This window comes from Lithobates pipiens, unplaced genomic scaffold, assembly GCF_037356315.1.
Source record: "Lithobates pipiens isolate NorthernLeopardFrog02 unplaced genomic scaffold, aLitPip1_a1.2 Scaffold_16, whole genome shotgun sequence".
NCBI classification, from domain to species: Eukaryota; Metazoa; Chordata; class Amphibia; order Anura; family Ranidae; genus Lithobates; species Lithobates pipiens.
The window spans coordinates 274,677,175-274,696,780 of NW_027507748.1; the positions used below are offsets into that span (position 1 = coordinate 274,677,175).

General features: G+C 43.0%; 1 protein-coding gene across 1 annotated transcript in view; it reads left to right on the forward strand.

Moving 5' to 3' along the window:
• Positions 1 to 19,606, forward strand: part of ANKS1A (ankyrin repeat and sterile alpha motif domain containing 1A) — a 171,607-nt gene that overhangs the window by 73,439 nt on the left and 78,562 nt on the right. Inside the window, 1 exon segment of the mRNA XM_077484450.1 lies at positions 1,916 to 2,003. Within this exon segment, the coding sequence (XP_077340576.1) occupies positions 1,916 to 2,003 (88 nt within the window).

A 19,606-nucleotide genomic window follows, 5' to 3' on the forward strand; every position in this document is an offset into this window, starting at 1 on the left:
GGAGCACTGCCGGGTGTTCTAGGGACATAAATTACATATTTAATTTCTAACTACCTATTACAATTTTAAAGGCCCTGGAGCACCAGGACAATGGAAATGCCCAAACAAATTACCCCATTTTGGAAAGCAAACACCCCAGCACATAATCTAGGAGGCATAATGAGTCTTTTGTACATGTAATTTTTTTTTTTTACAGTTTTTGTGGCTGGAAAATGAAAATGCATTTTTTTTACACGAAGTTGTCAATGTTATAAGATATTTCTAACACATAGCATGTACATAGCAAAAATTACACCCCAAAATACATTCTGCTACTCCTCCTGCCCGAGTATGGCGATACAACATGCATGAGACTTTTTTCCACAACCTGGCCACATACAGAGGCCCAACATACAGGGAACACCTTCAGGATGAGCATAAGGATGGGCATGTATGAGGCATGGATGAGCATGAATGGACACAGATCAGTGCTGTGGGCACTTCAGATCTAGCCCACTCATGCTGCTGCACTGGCTCCTTGCTCTCCTCACACGCTGTACAGTTGGAGTGTAAGGAGAGCTGAACCGGACATGGGCCAGTTTGTTGACAAGTGATCACTCATTGGATGAAGCGATCACGTTGTAAATGGCTGCAGTCATCGGCCCTTTACCTCAATCCGTGATGCCGTACTCATCGATCACAGACACTTCTGGGTGCCCTTGGGAAGCGTGAGTTCGGGAGGACGTCATAGTGTGCCCTCCCAGAACTAGCGTTGTAGCCGTCATTTGGCTATGGCCTGGTCGGCAAGTGGTTAAAAGAAAAATGCTTGAAATATATCACTCTGTGTGTAATGGTTCTATTTAATGAGTTTCACTTTTTGAATTAAATTACTAAAATAATAAAAATTTAGATATTCTAGATTTTTGAGATGCACCTGTATTAAAAGAAGGTAAATTGGTGTTTATAGCATTCATAACCTTGGGGGAGTGCTTTGTTTGTTTGTTTGTTTTTTTTCCCCAGAAAAATTCTTGCTAAAAAGTGTTTAAAGGCTTATTCAAGCAACTCTTCATGCTCAGCAGCACCTGCTCATCACTGTTTTTAGATCCCTTGCAAGGATAGTACAAAGCCTTATTGCCAAGACACCAGGGAAGCTGATACCAGATTAGCGGTCTCTACTGTTGAGGGTTAAGTACGTCATTGCTGCATAAGACCTTGCAAAATTCCAGCATCTCCCCAGTGTTGAGAACAGAGTATTGCAGGCGAAATAGTGCTGCATTATAAAAGTGCACTTAGTTACACTCCTACTGCTTTCCTTTGGCAAAAAGAGATAGAGGGGAGTAAATAATGGCTACATTTTCAAGTTGCCTACACTGGCGTGTATGTTTCTGGTTTAACATTTACGTTTAGTTAAGTCTAGACAAGGGATCTTGCATTAAAATTTACAGAGGTCCGGTCATCAAAGTTTCTTTCCAGCACAGGTCCTCGGTTCCCCTTCAAAACACTGGCCCCTTTACACCATTCAGTGCCGCTTTACACCATACAGCACCCCTTTACACCACACAGTGCCCCTTAGCAAGCCTCCCCTGCACAGTCCTAGAATACTTTGACAGGGCAGAGGAGCTAATCATCCTGGGGTGTCCTCTCCCAAGCCTCTAGACACCCAGCTCTGGCAGTGACATGGCCGTGTCCGGATAGGACTTTCACACGGTCCTGTTCCAGGCCGCGGTACGCCATTTAGTGACCGCTGGTCTGGACTGTCATTATGTATTGTCATATTGAGAATGTAGGAAAAGGGGAACTAAAGGATTATTTCTCTGATTTCTAATAACAGATATTTGTTATACCTGCCGTTTGAGGAGCTTTTTTGTTGCATTTACAGTAGCATGCACAAAAACCTGGGCAATTTCACCTTTTGTTTTTTTCTGTTTTCCACAAGGCTCTTGGTCATGCACATGTTAGTCGGGAAGAAGAGAACCCCTATGAGCTCCTGCTTACTGCTGAGACCAAAAAACCTGATGATCAAGGTACAGTAAATTGTTGTCTTGGTTCAAAATATTAATAATAGAGTAGCAGCAGTGCAAATGCTAACTTTACACATTTCAGTACTTTTAATCCGTTCATTGACAAATTGAGTACAGCATTGTTTTTTTAGTTTTTTTCCCCTTTATTCATTTTCTGAAGTTGCTAAAGCTCTTAGTATATAACTATGGTAAACAAACTGTTGCAATCAGGGCTTGTTTACTCTGGATTCATCCTCTTTAGCGTGATCCATATGAATCATTTTTCAGGCAGTGTTTGACATAGTGATGAGGTGTTATGTTGCCTCCTCACCACCTGTTTTTACCCTGAAAGTGATTGTAAAGGTTAATTTTTTTTTTTTTTTTTTTTATAAAACATGTCATACTTACCTGCTCTGTGCAATGGTTTTGCACAGAGTAAACTTAAAATTCCTTTTCTGGGGTTCCCTGCTGTTTTCCTGTGCTCTTCCTCCCTCCTGAGTGCCCCTATAGTAAGCCGCTTGCAGTGGGGGCACTTGTGTGGGCTCAATACTGAGCCGGTCTGTGTGCGTATATTGATACACACGTCATGGCTTGGCCCTGAACCCCCGCTCCCTCCGCACAGCATTTGATTGACAGCAGCAAGAGCAAATGGTTCCTGCTGCTGTCTAAACCTGTGAGGAGAGGGAAGCACTGCATCGAGATTGGGCTCAGGAAGGTCTCTTTTTATCTTAAGGCAATGAAAGCATTGAGGTAAAACACCTTTTAGCCTTTAGAACCACCTTAAAAACTTGCACTAGAGTGTTGTAACTGTATGCGTTGCGCGTGGTTTGCAGAGCAGAAGTGTAGGAGAGTAGATTGTGGCACTAAACCCAAAACCTTTATACTTTGTATTTTATGTATTATGAATACCCAATCCTCCATGAAGGAGTTATATATATACTGACTTATATAATACTCTATGTCTAATACATGCTCATACTTAAGTGTATTAGTGCCAACAATCCCCAAAAGAGGATGCCAAGAAAACTATAATAAATTATTACAAACTGAATAAATATAATCAACATGTGCTAACACAAATGTGCCGACAAAATTAAAAGTGACCATCGAACGTTATAAAGTTCATTCAAAAAACATTGTACGTTAAAAAATTCATACAAAAACACATTAAAAAAACATTGGAAAAATGTCCCATATAGCGGTGAGATAAAGTGACTAGTGCAAAAGTGCTGGTGTCTTCAGTAAAGAGAAACAATCTTCCCCGGTGCGCATCTCAGTGTTATGATAATGTGAATGCTCTCACCAGAACTCATGCCCCAACTGGGGTGGATGGGCTTTCACAGTATGAGCCACTGTGCTGCTATCTGGCATTTGCTGATGATGCGCTGGAGGGATGTTCACTCTTCCGATCGTATTAAACCTCCGTTGATGTATGTATTAAAGGAAGAAACATAGCCATAGTGTAGTATGTATTTACAATATACTTTATTTAAAACGAAAAACCTACTCACATATAGGAAGTGAAAAACTTGCTTTGTTTACAAAAGTCTGCCGGCCGCTACTAGCTGTAGGGAAGATGCACGTAACGTGACCATGCCCTTTTTGCGCGTTTCGTCAGTGACGTCTTCTGGAGCGGCCATATTGGTGCACCTTCCAATTTGAATGGGGTGCAGTGCTCCACTGCACTTGCACAAACCAAAAGGCTCCATTTTGGATGCGGGAATCCCTTACGTCTCAGCCCACCCCACTTAGTAGGTGTCTGAGAGCCTGTGTTTACACTGGTGCCCTCCTCCCCTAATATTTAGAACTTCTCATTGGGCGCACATAGAAGGAAAAGGGAAACATGGAAGGGGGAGGGTTTATACTAACCTGTCCTGCAAATTTATTTATTATTTTGTTAGGACGTGGAGCCCATTCCATAAGCAAGTCAGTTACTTACACACCACTAATAACATCCTATTCATATGATAATTACCAGATAAATACAAAATAATAAAAAAAAAATTGAGATGTAACAAAGGTAAATTAAAAATTATATAATAATAATAAATAATGTTGTGGAAATTAAAAATGTATGCCTTATGTTATCAGCATAATTACTAAATACACTCAGAACGACTTAAAGATAAAAATGACAACTAAATAAGAAATAAAAATAATATATATGTTTTTACTTTATTCCCCCCAAAAAATTTTTGGGAAATATTTTCAAAAATATTTTTTTAAATATTTTTACATTTATTTTTTAAAACAGGAGGATCTTATTCAAGAAAAAAAGTAATTATTATACGAAACCAGGGTTCTCTTGTTATTGGGCCTTGAGGAGAATATTATGTTTGTGTTCATGCTGTATGTGAACACCCATGCCCCTAACTAATTGATATGTAACTTAATTATGTAAATGAATGTATTTTACTATATTTTACCGACCATTGGGGAGGGACGAAGGGGAGGTGGGGAGGGAGGAAAGAGAGTATTTTCATCAGGGGGGAGTTGATACATGGTGCAAAGAGATTCAATTAGAAATTAAAATTCACGTTAAGAGATGTAAATGTTAGTAATTGACTGCATAACCTTCGACCCATACTTTATGGCTAGGGTTTTTCCATAACCCTAGTCCATACGGTTGTTAAAGGGATGCATGACATCCAACCTTGATTTTTTTCCCAATTCCATAGGCTTACTCAACAAGATGTAATAGTATTAGCGAATGCATAACATCCAACCTGTTTTTTTTATTGTTTTTAAACGAAATGTAAAAGTATTAAAGAGGAAGTAAACCCTGATGGGTTTACTTCCTCTTTTTTTCCCTGCAAAGGTAAAGCATAATGGACTACTATGCATCGCATAGTAGCTCATTATGTGTCACTTACCTGACACAGGAGCCAGCGAAGTCGCCGCTGATCCCTGTAGTCCGCCGCGTCCACCTTGCTGGTGGCGTCTCGCAGCTCCGACCAATGACAGCGGCGCAACCGTGATGACGTCACTCCCGCGCATGCGCACGGGAGTCGCGCCTCGCAGCTCCGTTGCTGTCATACGGCGAAGCCGCGATGACGTCACTCCCGCGCATGCGCACGGGAGTCGACAAATTTGGCAAATCCATTCTTGGATTTGCCGCATTTAGTGCGCCTGCGCGCCGCTGTCTACGGCGCATGCGCCGTAGACAGCGGTGCCCATTTTCGGGCAAATATCTCCTAAACCATATAGGTTTAGGAGATATTGCTTGGACCTACAGGTAAGCCTTAATCTAGGCTTACCTATAGGTCCAAGTTGTTTGGAAGGGTTTACTTCCTCTTTAAGGGATGCATAACATCCAACCCGGGTACTCAGAAATTAGTAAAAAAAACAATTAAGGTCCAAGTCAGTGTTCATTCCCGCTGGTTGGAGGGTGTCTAGGTTGAAAATCCATTTTGTCTCGTTTCTAGATACTTTGATTCTTTCGTCCTTCCCTCTACAGTGGCCCCTTATTTTATCTATTCCATAGAAAACCATCTGCCCTGGGTCACGGTTATGAAAGTCCCTAAAGTGTTTAGAGATACTATGTTTTTGGAACCCCTTTTTGATTTTAGTAATATGTTCCCTTATTCGAACTCGTAGCTCCCTCGTGTTCTACCCACATATTGTTTGTGGCAGGGGCATTCGATGACATAAGTGACGTGGGTACTGTTGCAAGTGATCAACTCATTTATTTTTATCCCTTTCCATTGGAGGTTGAATTGAAAATGGTTTTCTTTTTGTTGGTCTTTTTACTGGTTCTACATGGAAGGCATTTACCACATTTAAAAAATCCTTTCAGATTTTCAAAGATTCTTATTTGTTTTGGTGGATCAATGGTATTTTTTACTAGTTTGTTCCGTAACGTGGGTGCCCTTCTATAAATGAACAAGGGTTTTTTCGGTAGTATAGTGTGAAGCACACTGTCTGCTTGCAGGATAGGCCAATGCTTTTTTATAATGTATTCTACATCCTTATATTGCCTATTTTATCCAGTAAGGAAGGCAATTTGCAGGTTTTTCTGTTTTTTGATTCCCTTCTAGTTGTGCCTTCTATCAGTTGGTTTCTCTCCATACGTTTTAATTTATTCTTCAATTTCCGAAGTTTGTTTTCTTTATACCCCTTCATCTTAAATCTTTCTATAATTGTTTCGGCCTGTTGGTCAAAATCTCCACTGTTACTGCAATTCCTATATAATCTCATAAGTTGACCCTTGGGTATATTCCCTATCCACCGTGGATGGTGGCAGCTGTTAGTGGGAATATACCCATTGCGGTCTGTAGCTTTGAAAAAAGCGAGTGTGCCCAGGTTTCCCTCTTGCTTATAGATCTGTAAATCCAAATAATCCACACTCTGGCTATTGCAATTTCCTGTAAATTTGATATGGTAGATGTTATCGTTGATTTCATCAAAGAAATCCTGCAGTTGTTCTAGTGTGCCCCCCCATACGATTATAATATCGTCTATGTACCTGCGGTATAATTTGAGGTTCTCCCTATATACCCCATATATCTGTTCATCTTCCCACCTATTCAGGAACAAGTTCGCTACACTCGGGGCATACTTGGCTCCCATCGATACACCTTTTGTTTGTGTGTAAAAGGTTTCTAGATACCAAAAGTAGTTATGGCTCATTGCCAGCCTTAAACCCTCAGTGATATATTTGATTTGTTCTTGTTTCAAATCCGATTGCTTCTGTAGTGCCCATTCCATGCTACTAAGACCGTCTTCTTGTTTGATGTTTGTATACAACGATTCTACGTCGATTGTGACCAGTATATCACTTTCATTAATTCTCAAATCTTTCAATTCTCCAATGAGTTGTTTACTGTCCCTTAGATACGACTTCCCTTCCACTACCAACGGTTGCAGAAATCCGTCTATGTAGGCCCCCAGTCTAGAAAAAAGGGAGTCAATCCCACTAATAATCGGTCTTCCTGGTGGGTGGGTTTGGTTTTTATGGATCTTGGGAACGTAATACATAACCGGAGTCTTTGCTGCATTCGGTGTTAGGCATCTTGCCTCCTTTCTTATTCAGAATACCCATGTTCTTTCCTTTTTTCACATATTTTCTGAGTTTGTTTTCATATTCCACTTTGGGGTTTTTCTTCAGTTTTTTGTATGTGTTAGGTGTACTTAGAAGATTCTCCATTTCTTCTTCATAGTCCTGTTTATTCAATATAACCAGACCCCCCCCCCCCCCCCCCCCCCCCCTTATCGGCAGGTCTGATGACGATACCCTTCCGTTTTTCTAGTTGCTTGATGGTTTTCCATATCTTCCTCCCTTTAGTTTTTTTGATTTCTAATGCTTTCAAATCTCTTTCAACCATTTTTTTAAAAACCTTTATGTTCTCATCGTGTTGTACCTTGGGATTAAACGTTGAGTTATTTCTCAACTGTGAGTGTTTGTAAATTGTATCGTTTTCTTCCTTTGTATGGTAGTTCTTTGACCCAAAGAATTTTTTAATATTGCGTTTCCTCACAAATTTTTGGAGGTCAATATATGCTTCGAATTTATGAAAATCCTTATCAGGGGCAAATTTCAGTCCCAAATCTAACACTTTTAGTTCTTCCGTAAAATTTACCTTGCTTAAATTATATATACCTTCCCCTAATGCTTTCTTCTTCTTTTTCTTGATGCCTCCTCTTTTCCCTCTGGTGCGTTTTCTGTTCCCCATCCTGGTGGTCTGTGTGTCCAATCCCTCCTCTGGTCCCGTTGATTTTCTTGTTCCCCATAATTTCTCCTTGTGTTCTCTTGTCTGATCCATCTTGGGTTCCATCCTCCATTCCTCCTCAATTGTCCCTGATATTAGTTTCTTCCAGGGTGTTGGAAAGGTTTCCATTCCCCTGTGGGCCATATCGCGTATCTGCTGATCTCGGGTCTGGTGGTCTGTATTCTTGTCCCCTGTGAAAAAAAATCCCTCTTATAACATCGGTTCCTAAATAGAGTATTTTGCGAGTACTCCCTCAGGGAAGAATATCTATTTCGATGTCTTGGAATATTGGGTGTGTAGGGGGTATGGTTACCCCTATAGATGTTCCGTTCAGATTCTTTTGGGTTTCTCCCTTCAGGTCTTACGTGAGATGGTGTGAAAGGTGCCTCTGGAGTTTTCCCTAGATTCTTCCATCATGGATACTTCGTTTTCTTCCTCATTATATTTGTTGTCTGTTTGCCATTTGTAAACCTGCTGGTTCTTGTAGTCCAACACTTCTCTTTTGAATTTTTTCTGTTTCTTTTGTTGCACTTCTTTATCATATTTCTTTATCGCTTCCTGCAACCCTTTTTCCCTATCGATGTATTCAGCTGTCTCCTTAAATGGTATGAGTTGATCCCTAAGTTGTAAGACCTCCATTTCTATATTTTTTTTAGTTTATGTTGTCGTCTTGTTACTATTTTTTTGTAGTAATTCAGTTTCACTCTGGTTGAAAAATGTATACCATTCTTCCATTAGATTTTTATCATTAATTGCATCATTTGGGGAGACATCCCATCTTAATCTCCTAGGGGTTATTTTTTCTGCTATGTACATTTCAAGTATGGCTACATCCCACCATACCCTTAGTTGTTTTTCAAGGCAGTGTTTCAGATGTTTAAACAGGCTATCCAAATCCTGTTTAATGACCACATGCTCCTGATTAAATACTTCAACCAGATTTACTGTTCTACTATTGACGGGCGTGGTGACGTTACGTGCATCTTCCCCACCGCTAGTAGCGGCCGGCGGACTTTTGTAAACAAAGCGAGTTTTTCACTTCCTATATGTGAGTAGGTTTTTCATTTTAAATAAAGTATATTGTAAATACATACTACACTATGGCTGTGTTTCTTCCTTTAATACATATATCAACGGAGGTTTAATACGATCGGAAGAGTGAACATCCCCCCCCCCAGCGCATCATCAGCAAATGCCAGATAGCAGCACAGTGGCTCATACTGTGAAAGCCCATCCACCCCAGTTGGGGCATGAGTTCTGGTGAGAGCATTCACATTATCATAACACTGAGAGGCGCACCGGGGAAGATTATTTCTCTTTACTGAAGACACCAGCACTTTTGCACTAGTCACTTTATCTCACCGCTATATGGGACATTTTTCCAATGTTTTTGAATGTGTTTTTGAATGAATTTTATAACGTACAATGTTTTTTAATGAACTTTATAACGTTCGATGGTCACTTTTTAATTTTATCGGCACATTTGTCAGCACATTTGTTAGCACATTTGTGTTAGCACATGTTGATTATATTTATTCAGTTTGTAATTAATAATTTATTATAGTTTTCTTGGCACCCTCTTTTGGGGATTTTTGGCTCTAATACACTTAAAGAGGGATTCCACCCTAAAAAAAAATAAAAAAAAAATTAAAAGCCAGCAGCTACAAATACTACAGCTGCTGACTTTTAATAAATGAACACTTACCTTTCCTGGAGTCCGATTGATCGCTGGGCTCTCGGCTGCTGCCGCCGCCATTCTCGGTGAGGGAATCAGGAAGTGAAGCGTTGCGGCTTCACTTCCCGGTTCCCTACTGCGCATGCGCGAGTCGCGCAATGGGAATGGTCCGCGCTGTCTCTGGGACCCGTGTGCGTCCCAACAGACAGTGCGCAGGGACAGGAAGAGGCGTAGACTCCCGTGGGAGTCTATGCCAGGAAGTGGGTGCAAATACCTAAGTATGAGCATGTATTAGACATAGAGTGTTATATAAGTCAGTATACATAACTCCTTCGTTGAGGATTGGGTATTCATAATACATAAAATACAAAGTATAAAGGTTTTGGGTTTAGTGCCACAATCTACTCTCCTACACTTCTAATCATAGTACCCTCTTCCCTATTTTGGGGCGGAGGTTTCTAAGTAGAGGCAGCTCTAACCCATCTTCTATTAATTTTCTGTGCAGTCCGTAGTGCAACTTTATTCACTTATTCATGGTTTGCAGAGCGCCCCATTCAGTTGAATGGGTCAGGTTTGGTGGATGGGATTATTTTTGCATAGCATCATGGCTGTGACTTGTGTTCACCTCCTTTCCAGCTTAAAGGGTTTGGGTTGAAGGGCGTTAGAAACGTAGCTCAACTGAATGTTTTTATTGCCCCATGTTGATGAGGACAAGGGCCTCTTCCCGATAACCCTGGCCGTTGGTTGTCGGGGTCTGCGGGCGAGGGGCTTATCGGAATCCGGGAGCCCCCTTTAATAAGGGGGCCCCCGGATACCAGCCCCCCGCCCTATGTGAATGAGTATGGGGTACAATGTACCCCTACCCATTCACCTGTAAAATAAAGTACAAAAAAAACACAACACACAAGATAAAATAGTTTATTGCACAGCTCCGGGGGTTTTCCGTCTTCGGGGGTCTTCTCGCCAGACTCCTCCGCTATCTTCTTCTAGCTCTTTTGCTAGCAGAGGAGCCTGGCATTCTTCGTCGCTGCGGCCTCTTCTTCCGACTTCAGGGGTCTTGTCCCCCTCTTCGGTTCTTCTGCCGGGCCACCGCGCCTTCTTATAGCTCTTTTACAGGCGGTGGCCCGGTCTTCTGTCGCCGCCGCTGCCGCCTTCCGTTCTTCTTCCTCTCCTTCTCCTGGAGATGTTGACTCAAAGCTCTCTCCGGCCGCAATGCCAGGGACGCGCTGCGCGGCGACTTATATAGGGACAAGGGGCGGGGTCATCGGTTGATGTCACATGGGTTGCTGTCACATGGTGACCCCGCCCCCTTACGATGTCAGTCCCGGAGGATGCTGGGACTGTTGCCATGTGACATCAACCCATGTGACATCAACCAATGACCCCGCCCCTTGTCCCTATACAAGTCGCCGCACAGCGCGTCCCTGGCATTGCGGCCGGAGAGAGCTTCGAGTCAACATCTCCAGGAGAAGAAGAATGGAAGGCGGCGGCGGCGACAGAAGACCAGGCCACCGCCTGTAAAAGAGCTATAAGAAGGCGCGGTGGCCCGGCAGAAGAACCGAAGAGGGGGACAAGACCCCCGAAGTCGGAAGAAGATGCTGCGGCGACGAAGAAGAATGCCGGGCTCCTCTGCTAGCAAAAGAGCTAGAAGAAGATGGCGGAGGAGTCCGGCGAGAAGACCCCCAAAGACGGAAGACCCCCGGAGCTGTGCAATAAACTATTTTATCTTGTTTGTTGTGTTTTTTTTGTACTTTATTTTACAGGTGAATGGGTAGGGGTACATTGTACCCCCATACTCATTCACATAGGGTGGGGGGCCGGTATCCGGGGGCCCCCTTATTAAAGGGGGCTCCCGGATTCCGATAAGCCCCTCGCCCGCAGACCCCGACAACCAACGGCCAGGGTTGTCGGGAAGAGGCCCTTGTCCTCATCAACATGGGGACAAGGTGCTTTGGGGTGGGGGGGCCACGCGCCCCCCTTTCCCCAAGGCACCCCCGTGTTGAGGGCACGCGGCCTGGTACGGCTCGGGGGGGGGGGGGGGGGGGCGCTCGCTCGCCCCTCCTTTCCTGGCCGGCCGGGTAGCGTGCTCGGACAAGGGTCTGTTGTGGACTTGGGGGGGACCCCCACGCCGATTTATATATTTTTTGTTCCCCTTTAAGTCCATACCAGGTGGCGGGGCCAGCGGCATCTCCTTCGCGCGCCCCGCCTACCTGGAGACCCGCTCGAATGAGCGGACTTTTCTCCAGGCAGGAAAAGTCCGTTCATTTCAAAAGTACAGCGGACTGGCATACGCACGGCCGGATTGTCCGCCGAAATGCGAGTCCGGCGGGAAGATTGGAGTGCAAAACTACTTCCTAAGTCCGCCGTACTTTCGGGTCAAAAAAGTATGCCGGAGGCTACACACGGGGGGATTGTCTGGCGGACTTGAGTTTGCCGGACTTTTCCACCCGATTGTTTGATCGTGTGTACGCGGCATCAGAGGCACTAGCCCTTTCACCTTGGGGTAAGTCTCCGGGAGCCGATGGACTACCAGCAGATACAAAAAGTATGCAGACATCATACTACCACAATTAAAACAGACATTAAAAGAAGCCCTAGAACTAGGTCAACTACCCCCATCTATGACGGTGGCCACCATGATCCTGATACTTAAGCCAGGCAAGGATTCCCTCCTGCCATACTCCTATTGGCCATATCCCTACTAACAACGGACGTAAAACTACTTATTCACCGTGATCAATCAGGGTTCACCCCATCCATAAAACGCCTGTTGCTCAATATGCAGATTCCAGTGGACAACCCTGGTAACAGGGCAGTCTTGTCCCTCGACGCTGCCAAAGTGTTCAACATCGTCGAGTGCCCGTACCTGTGGGAGGTTCTGGAGAGATTCAGTCTGGGAGGAAACTTCATTAAATATGTCCAACTATTGTACATGAATCCCACTGCCAGGCTTCGTATTAATGGGGATCTTTATGACCCTTTCCGTCTGTACAGAGGCATTCGGCAGGGGTGCCCTTTGCCGCCTCTATTTGCCTTGACTCTGGAGCCACTCGCAGGGATGGTGAGAGAGTCGACATTGATAACCGTATTTAAAAGAGGCACCACAGTGGATAAAATATCATTGTATGCGGATGATACTCTACTGTACCTGGAAGATACCTCCGCCTCACTAACAAACGTAATGTCCCTAATCAAGCAATTTGGCACTTTCTCTGGCTTCTCCATAAACTGGAGTAAGTCGGCCCTCTTACCCTTAGATGAACTCACAGGTCCATTGCCAGAATGCACCCAATCCCTTCAAGTTGTCTCCTCATTCAAGTATCTGGGAGTACAGGTTGCTCCAGATGCATCCAAATATTTAACCCTATATCTCCTCCCAAATGATCACTAAGATACAAACCAAGTGCAGCGCCTGGTGCAAGCTACTCATCTCTCTCACAGGCAGGGCCAATCTTATAACAATGGTGTGGGCGCCACAACTACTATATATACTACATGATTTCCCACAATGGATCCAGCAAAGGTGGTTCACTCGGATCGACAACCATATTCAGAAGCCTTCTTTGGAAGAAAAAGATTGCTAGAATAAAACTGTCTACACTGCAGTACATTAAAGACCAGGGGGGCTGGCGGTCCCTAATATGCGAATATATTTTCTTGCCGCACAACTGCAACACCTGGGTGGCTGGGGAGAGGTGGATGTGACAGATCCTATTCGTAGCCTACTTTTCCATGTTGCAGCTGACTTGTCCGCAGCCTCGCATCTTGAGGCAGGCGTCCACCAATACCCCAACTCCATGCCAACCGTAAACCTGCTGACCAAAATATGGGGCCTTGTTAAACCTAGTTTGGATATGAGGGGCTTCACAATATACACCCTGATATGGCATAATGCTTGTTACCCGGAACTGCAAAAAACTAGAGTAATAATAGCCTATATCCTTACAGCGCAGAACCAAAAAAAGGCATGATCTCCCAAATATATAACACACTCTTAGCCAGATTGCAGGATGCAGAAAAACTTCCGTGCAGACATATATAGAAGCAAGACGTGGGAGAGATGGGTCTCTAGTCCCTGCCGGTCATCTCGATGTCTCCATCGTGTAGGCTGTCCCGACTCTTCATCTTACATAGTACCTACTGTACCTCGGTTCTGCTCCACAGATGGGGCAGGAGGGACTCTCCTCTGTGCCCCAGAGGTGAGGGGGATAACGGAGACCTTATACACCTGCTATGGCGATGCCCAAAACTTTTTGGATACTGGAGAGAGGTGACCAATGCCATATTTCGGTCCACTGTTCAGCTCCACCCGATCACATGTTTGTTGGGTGCGGTAGACATGGAAGTTTTTGTCCCTCCAACAAATATAGCTATATCGAAACTGCTGTATATTGCACGCAAGCAGATAGCTCGTCTACGGTTAACATCCCATAGCTCAACCACAAAATAGTGGATCGAACAGGTCAACAACATGCTAATCAAAGAAAAACTGACATATCAACACAGAAATCACAATCAGTTCTGTAATATTTGGCAGCCATGGCTGGACACCCCGGGCCTGGCACCCTCTCAGTTAGTGCTTGACAGATTAGTCCAGATGTAAACCACTAAACATCTAAAAGAATTGGCAGACTGTCTGTACCATATCAAAATACTATACAGTATTGGGATGGCTTGAGGACACAGACCATTTTCGATACGATCCTCTTTGGGGTCTAACTAGCAAGTCAGTCCGCGGTGACTCAACCGGTTCCCGGTGAGGAGAGAAGACATTAGTTAGGTACACCTTCCCGTTGGAAGGTAGGTGGTTCAATTAAAGTTTACGTGTTTTATTTTTTTTTTTTTTTTTTTTTTTTTTAGGAATACTAATGTGTCAGGTACATTGTTTCTTAACCTACGAGAAAAATGTATGGAACTAAAAGTGGTAATGACAAATGCATAATTTAAATGTATTGTTAGAAATATCAGGATTAAGTTCCATGCTATAGAACAACAAATTAATATAATACCGATGTTAACTGATTTCCTGTAATGCCTCAATGTCTATGTTTACAACGTAAATCTGTTATTATGACACAATAAAAACTTTTCTGATTTAAAAAAATATAAATATATATTTCATATTCCTCATATGTGCCTGCTGTACCATGTACTTGTATGAAAAACAAATCCTGGTATTCCTGTCGGTCCCTCTGCTTTCCTATTAAAATCTGACCACACTTAGCAGGAGAACACATCGTAGTCAGTCCTGTAGCTATGCTGGGAACTCGGCCTGCTCCCCCCTCCAATGATCAGATTTGTCCTAACACACACACACTTTCACTGGGAAGACCAGTGTGCTTTTTCTCCTCCAACTGTTACGCAGCTGAGAACATAGAAAATGTGAGCACTTATAAAAAAAAACATCATCTTCTTTTTTTTTTATCTATACACAAATGTTTTGCCTTTCTTTTCTATTTCAAACTGGGTTGTTTTACAAGGTGAGGGTTTAAAATCACTTTAGGCCCAGGTTCACACTGAGCTGCGGGAATGAAGCTGTATGAGTTCAACTGCACGATTTCACTCCTGCATGTCATTCCCATTTTTGGCTGCGATTTCAGAGACCTCTATGCAGGTTTCAATGTAAATCGCAGCCCGACATATCAAAATGTAGTACAGAAACTACTTTTTGAAATTGGTGCAGTGCTGCAAATGCAGCGTCTCACTGATTTTAGGACGGTGCCATTGCTGCCGATTTGATACGTCAAATTGTACCAATGTGAACCAGGGCTAAGCACACTGGAGCGTTTTGACATGTCAAATTGGCGGCAATTCCCGTCAATGGCACTGTCCTAATCGGTGCGACGCCGCATTTGCGGCGCTGCACAGATTTAAAAAAGTAGTTTCTATACTACTTTTTGCGATTTACATTGACAATGTCTCTGAAATCGTGGCCAAAATCTGGACTGACAAACAGGAGTGAAATCATGCAAGTTTAGCTGAACTTGCACGGCTTCATACCCGCAACTCAGTGTGAACCTCGGCTAAGACCGAAAAATAAACTGAAATCCTGAGTGTGCATAAATATTCACCCCTTTTTCCTATGATTTCCCTAAATAAGGTGTGGTTAAACAAATTAACTTCAGAAGTTCAATGATTGGTAAGGTCCACCTAGGTGCACAGTGTCACATGGTGTCTGTATAAATAAATTACACCTGTTCTGAAAGGCCCTTCAATCTGCAACACCACTAAGCAAGCAACATGAAGACCAAGGAGCTCTCCAAAAAGTCATGGGGACGTCTACTGTAAATCAGGGTTGGCTTATAAAAAAAAACTTACTACTACCACTTACTACTAAACATACTACAGAGGACGAAATACACTTTTTTTAAATAACAAAATGAAAAGAATACAGCACTGCTACAAACCTGGCGAGAGAAGCTGCTCACCAAAATAAACTGGACAAGAAGGGCATTATACAGAGATGCTCCAAAACCACCAAAGATAACACTGAAGGTACTGCGGAGATCCACAGCAGAGATGGGAACATCTGTCCGTAGGACTACTTTAAAACGTACATATCCCTGAGTGAGGCTTCATGAAGGAGTGGCCAGAAAAAAGCTTAATGGGGGGAAAAAAGTGGTGGCAGTATCTTCCTGTAAGGGATGATTATTTTTTGGCAGGGACTGGAAAACTGGTCAGGGTTGAAGAAAGTTGGAAAGAACAACACACTCCTGCGCTAGAGTCAGTTGACTGTGTAGTGTCACAGGTGCCTGGTTAAATCGTGGATAATCTCCTAGATATCTTGCTGCCCTCTAGGACTGGGGTTGTCCCGACAGTGCTGTGAGAGTAGAAAAAGAAAAGGGGCGTACTGGCCTAGTGCATTATCCAACAGATTTATTAAGATATGAATAAAATCATAAAGATGTCTACAAACACGTTAACCACTTCACGCAAAACGATGTACCCATACGTCAGTACTTTGACTCTAAATACCGGGGTTATGGCAGCAGCTATCTGCCATGACCCCATTATTTTCGGGAATGCTGTGCATTTCTCTTTAAGATATGTGGTCTCCGCGGCGCGTTCACCGCAAGATCACTTTTATCGGTGGCAGGAGAGGTGTCCATTCCCCTCCCGCCGTGGTCCAGTAGTCTCCGCCGCTTACCTGACATGCCGGTAGCGGCAGAGACTATCGAGTCCTTTCCCGTGCCAACTGAGGGGAAGATGGCCCCCGCTTGGCTCCATAGCATGGGAGGGCAGAAACAACATCATCAAACGTCACTTCCGGCCATAGCTCTTAAATAAGAAATGTTAAGTGACGGCTTTTTTTATTTTTTTATTACATTTTAGTGTAAATATGAGGTCTGAGGTCTTATTTGATCTCATATTATAAGGGATGTTTACGTTCCTTGTAATAGGAATAAAGATGACCCAAATTTTTTATTTTTTTTTCAAAAAGACAGTGTCGAAATATTTTTTTATTTTTTAAAGCACCCCGTCCCGGCGAGCTTGCACACAGAAGCAGATGCATACGTGAGTAGCGCCCGCATATGAAAACGGCGTTAAAACCACACGTGAGGTATCGCCACGATCGTTTGAGCGAGAGCAATAATTCTAGACCTAGAACTCCTCTAACTCAAAACTGGTAACCTTTAGAAAATTTTAAACATCGCCTATGGAGATTTTTAAGGGTAAAAGATTGTCGCCATTCTATGAGCAGGAGGACAATTTTGAAGCATGACACGTCGGGTGCCAATTTACTCAACTTAATATTATCTTTTACAATATAAAAAAAAATTGGGCTAACTTTACTGTTGTCTTATTTTTTAATTCAAAAAAGTGCGCTTGTAAGACCGCTGCGCAAATATGGTGAGACAAAGTATTGCAACGACCACCATTTTATTCTCCACAGTGTTCTAAAAAGTATATATAATGTTTGGGGGTTCCAAGTAATTTTCGGGCAAAAAAAAATGATTTTAACTTTTAAACAAGTGTCAAAAAGAGGCTCGGTCCTTAAGTGGTTAAACACGCTTGTCAAGCCATATCTGTGGCTATCTCTCATTATACAACATGCATTATACAACAGATTTATTAAAAGATGAATAAAATCATATAGCGGTCTACTCGCAAACAAGTTAAAAACACGCTCATCTCTCATCAGTTGCTTGAATCACCAAACTTGGGAGTGAGAGGTCCTGGGTGAGACCAGGAGAGGGAAGACGTCCACTCCTTCGAAAAGTGTCAGCCTGAGGGGTCTCATCCAGGACAGCCCACTCCCAAGTTTGGTGATTCAAGCAACTGATGAGAGATAGCCACACGTGTGGCCCGATGAGCGTGTTTTTAACGTGTTTGCGAGTAGACCTCTATATAATTTTATTCATCTTTTAATAAATCTGTTGTATAATGCACTAGGCCAGTGCACCCTCTTTTCTTTTTCTATTGAATGAAGTTGGGTGGTACCTAAATACAGGGAGCAACTCATATAGGAGGGATGAGCCGAGCCCATGACATCATCCTGCAGCCATCTTGGACTATTATTATTATTATACAGGATTTATATAGCACCAACAGTTGGCGCAGCCCTTTACATCACAAGGGCAGTACAGTTACAATAAAAGTTTTATGGTACCCATATTTTATGATGTCTGAGCACACTGGATATGGGAGATTTTTTTCAATCTGGACCCAGAGGAAGAGCATTGAAGGAGGTTTCCTATTGAGCACAGTTGACAGAGTTTCATGGGTGTTTGAGCGTGTTATGACCTGTTTATGAGGTCTTTGATGGAGGTGAGCATGTTTTTCACCTGTTTAGTGGAGGCACGCGTGGCACGTGACGAAGATTGAAGATCCTGAGACACAAATTGCTTAATGTTGTTTCTCAGCTATTAAGGACTGATTTTGCGATTCATTTTTTACATTATATATTTTTGTAGTATGTCATTATTGCTGCCCCACACTATTTGTGTGGTCATATTATAGAATCTGGAAACCAAAATAACGCTTCTAGAAACTTGTGGAATAAAAGAGGGACACGCATAGGAAAAAATGTGCATCAGATTTTGTTACCATTATTTCTTAATGCACCATTATTTCTTAATGGCACTCCAAGTACAGCTAGCAGACACATGTCAAAAATGCGCAAGACTAAAGCCTTGTACACAGCACTAGGTTTTTTTATTTTTTATTTAAAGTTCCAAAAAACTGACAGCTCAGGTCGGAGCCGCTGTACTAGCAATCTGATGTTCGTACAACAATCTCCCCTGCTGTGCCATTATTTTCTGACAGGGAGACAGCCTCAATGCCAGAACACTCTGGTCAGTGCTCTCAGCCAGTGGCTGAGAGCGCTGATTGTGAGCCGATTGGCAGACCTTTTCTTTGGTCATGAGCCTTCCACAGAATCTGGCTGAATGGCTGGCTGCCATACACATGGGCCAAATGTTGGTCGGTTTCTATTGAACCTGCCGATGCCAGCCGACATTCAGCACGTGTGTACAGGGCTTAACTGGCAAAAAAGATGCAGGATCTACTTTGGTGCACTTGCTGGACATAGGACAGCTCATTCAAGTGAATGGGCTGCCCTTTGCTGTTTTATGACAAACTAACAGAAAATGTGAATGAAGCCTTAAATTGTTTTAAATTATTTTTATTTATTTTTGTAACTTTATTTTTATTTGGCTTTACTGCTATCACAAGGGGCTAACAAGAACCCTATGTGATTGCATTGGCAGGTGACTGGTCCTCTTTATGGAGACATTAGGGGTCTTTTAGTGGAGGGTGGGGTACTTTCATAGCTCCGACATGTTTGGGTAGCTCCAGAGCTACCCAGATTACTTTTACCTGAAATTTTGATTTCCAGATGTAAAAATCAGCAGTTCATGGCTGCAGCAGTAGCTGTGAGCTAATTTTAAGCCCTTAAATACCATGATGTGTATACGTGTGCCTTGATAGACAAATGGTTAAATAGCTGGGCCATCAAAGTCAGCAATTGAGAAGTAGGGTCAAAGATAGGTCCTTAAGACAACAGATCTGATTGATCAGGTTGAGGCCAGAGAGTGTCGGCTAACAGACAAAGGAGCTTGGCTTACCACTCTCTGAGGCCAATTTGTAACTACGAGAATGATTCGAATGCCTAAGGGTTTCATCCTTCGAAGTAGATAAAGTAAAAACTTCAGCAGAGGAAAGGCCTAGTGCTTAGCTCAGGGCATACTGATACAGCGGCCCCAGGGTTCTGAAGACAAATCTGTCCAGTTTATTGTTGAACT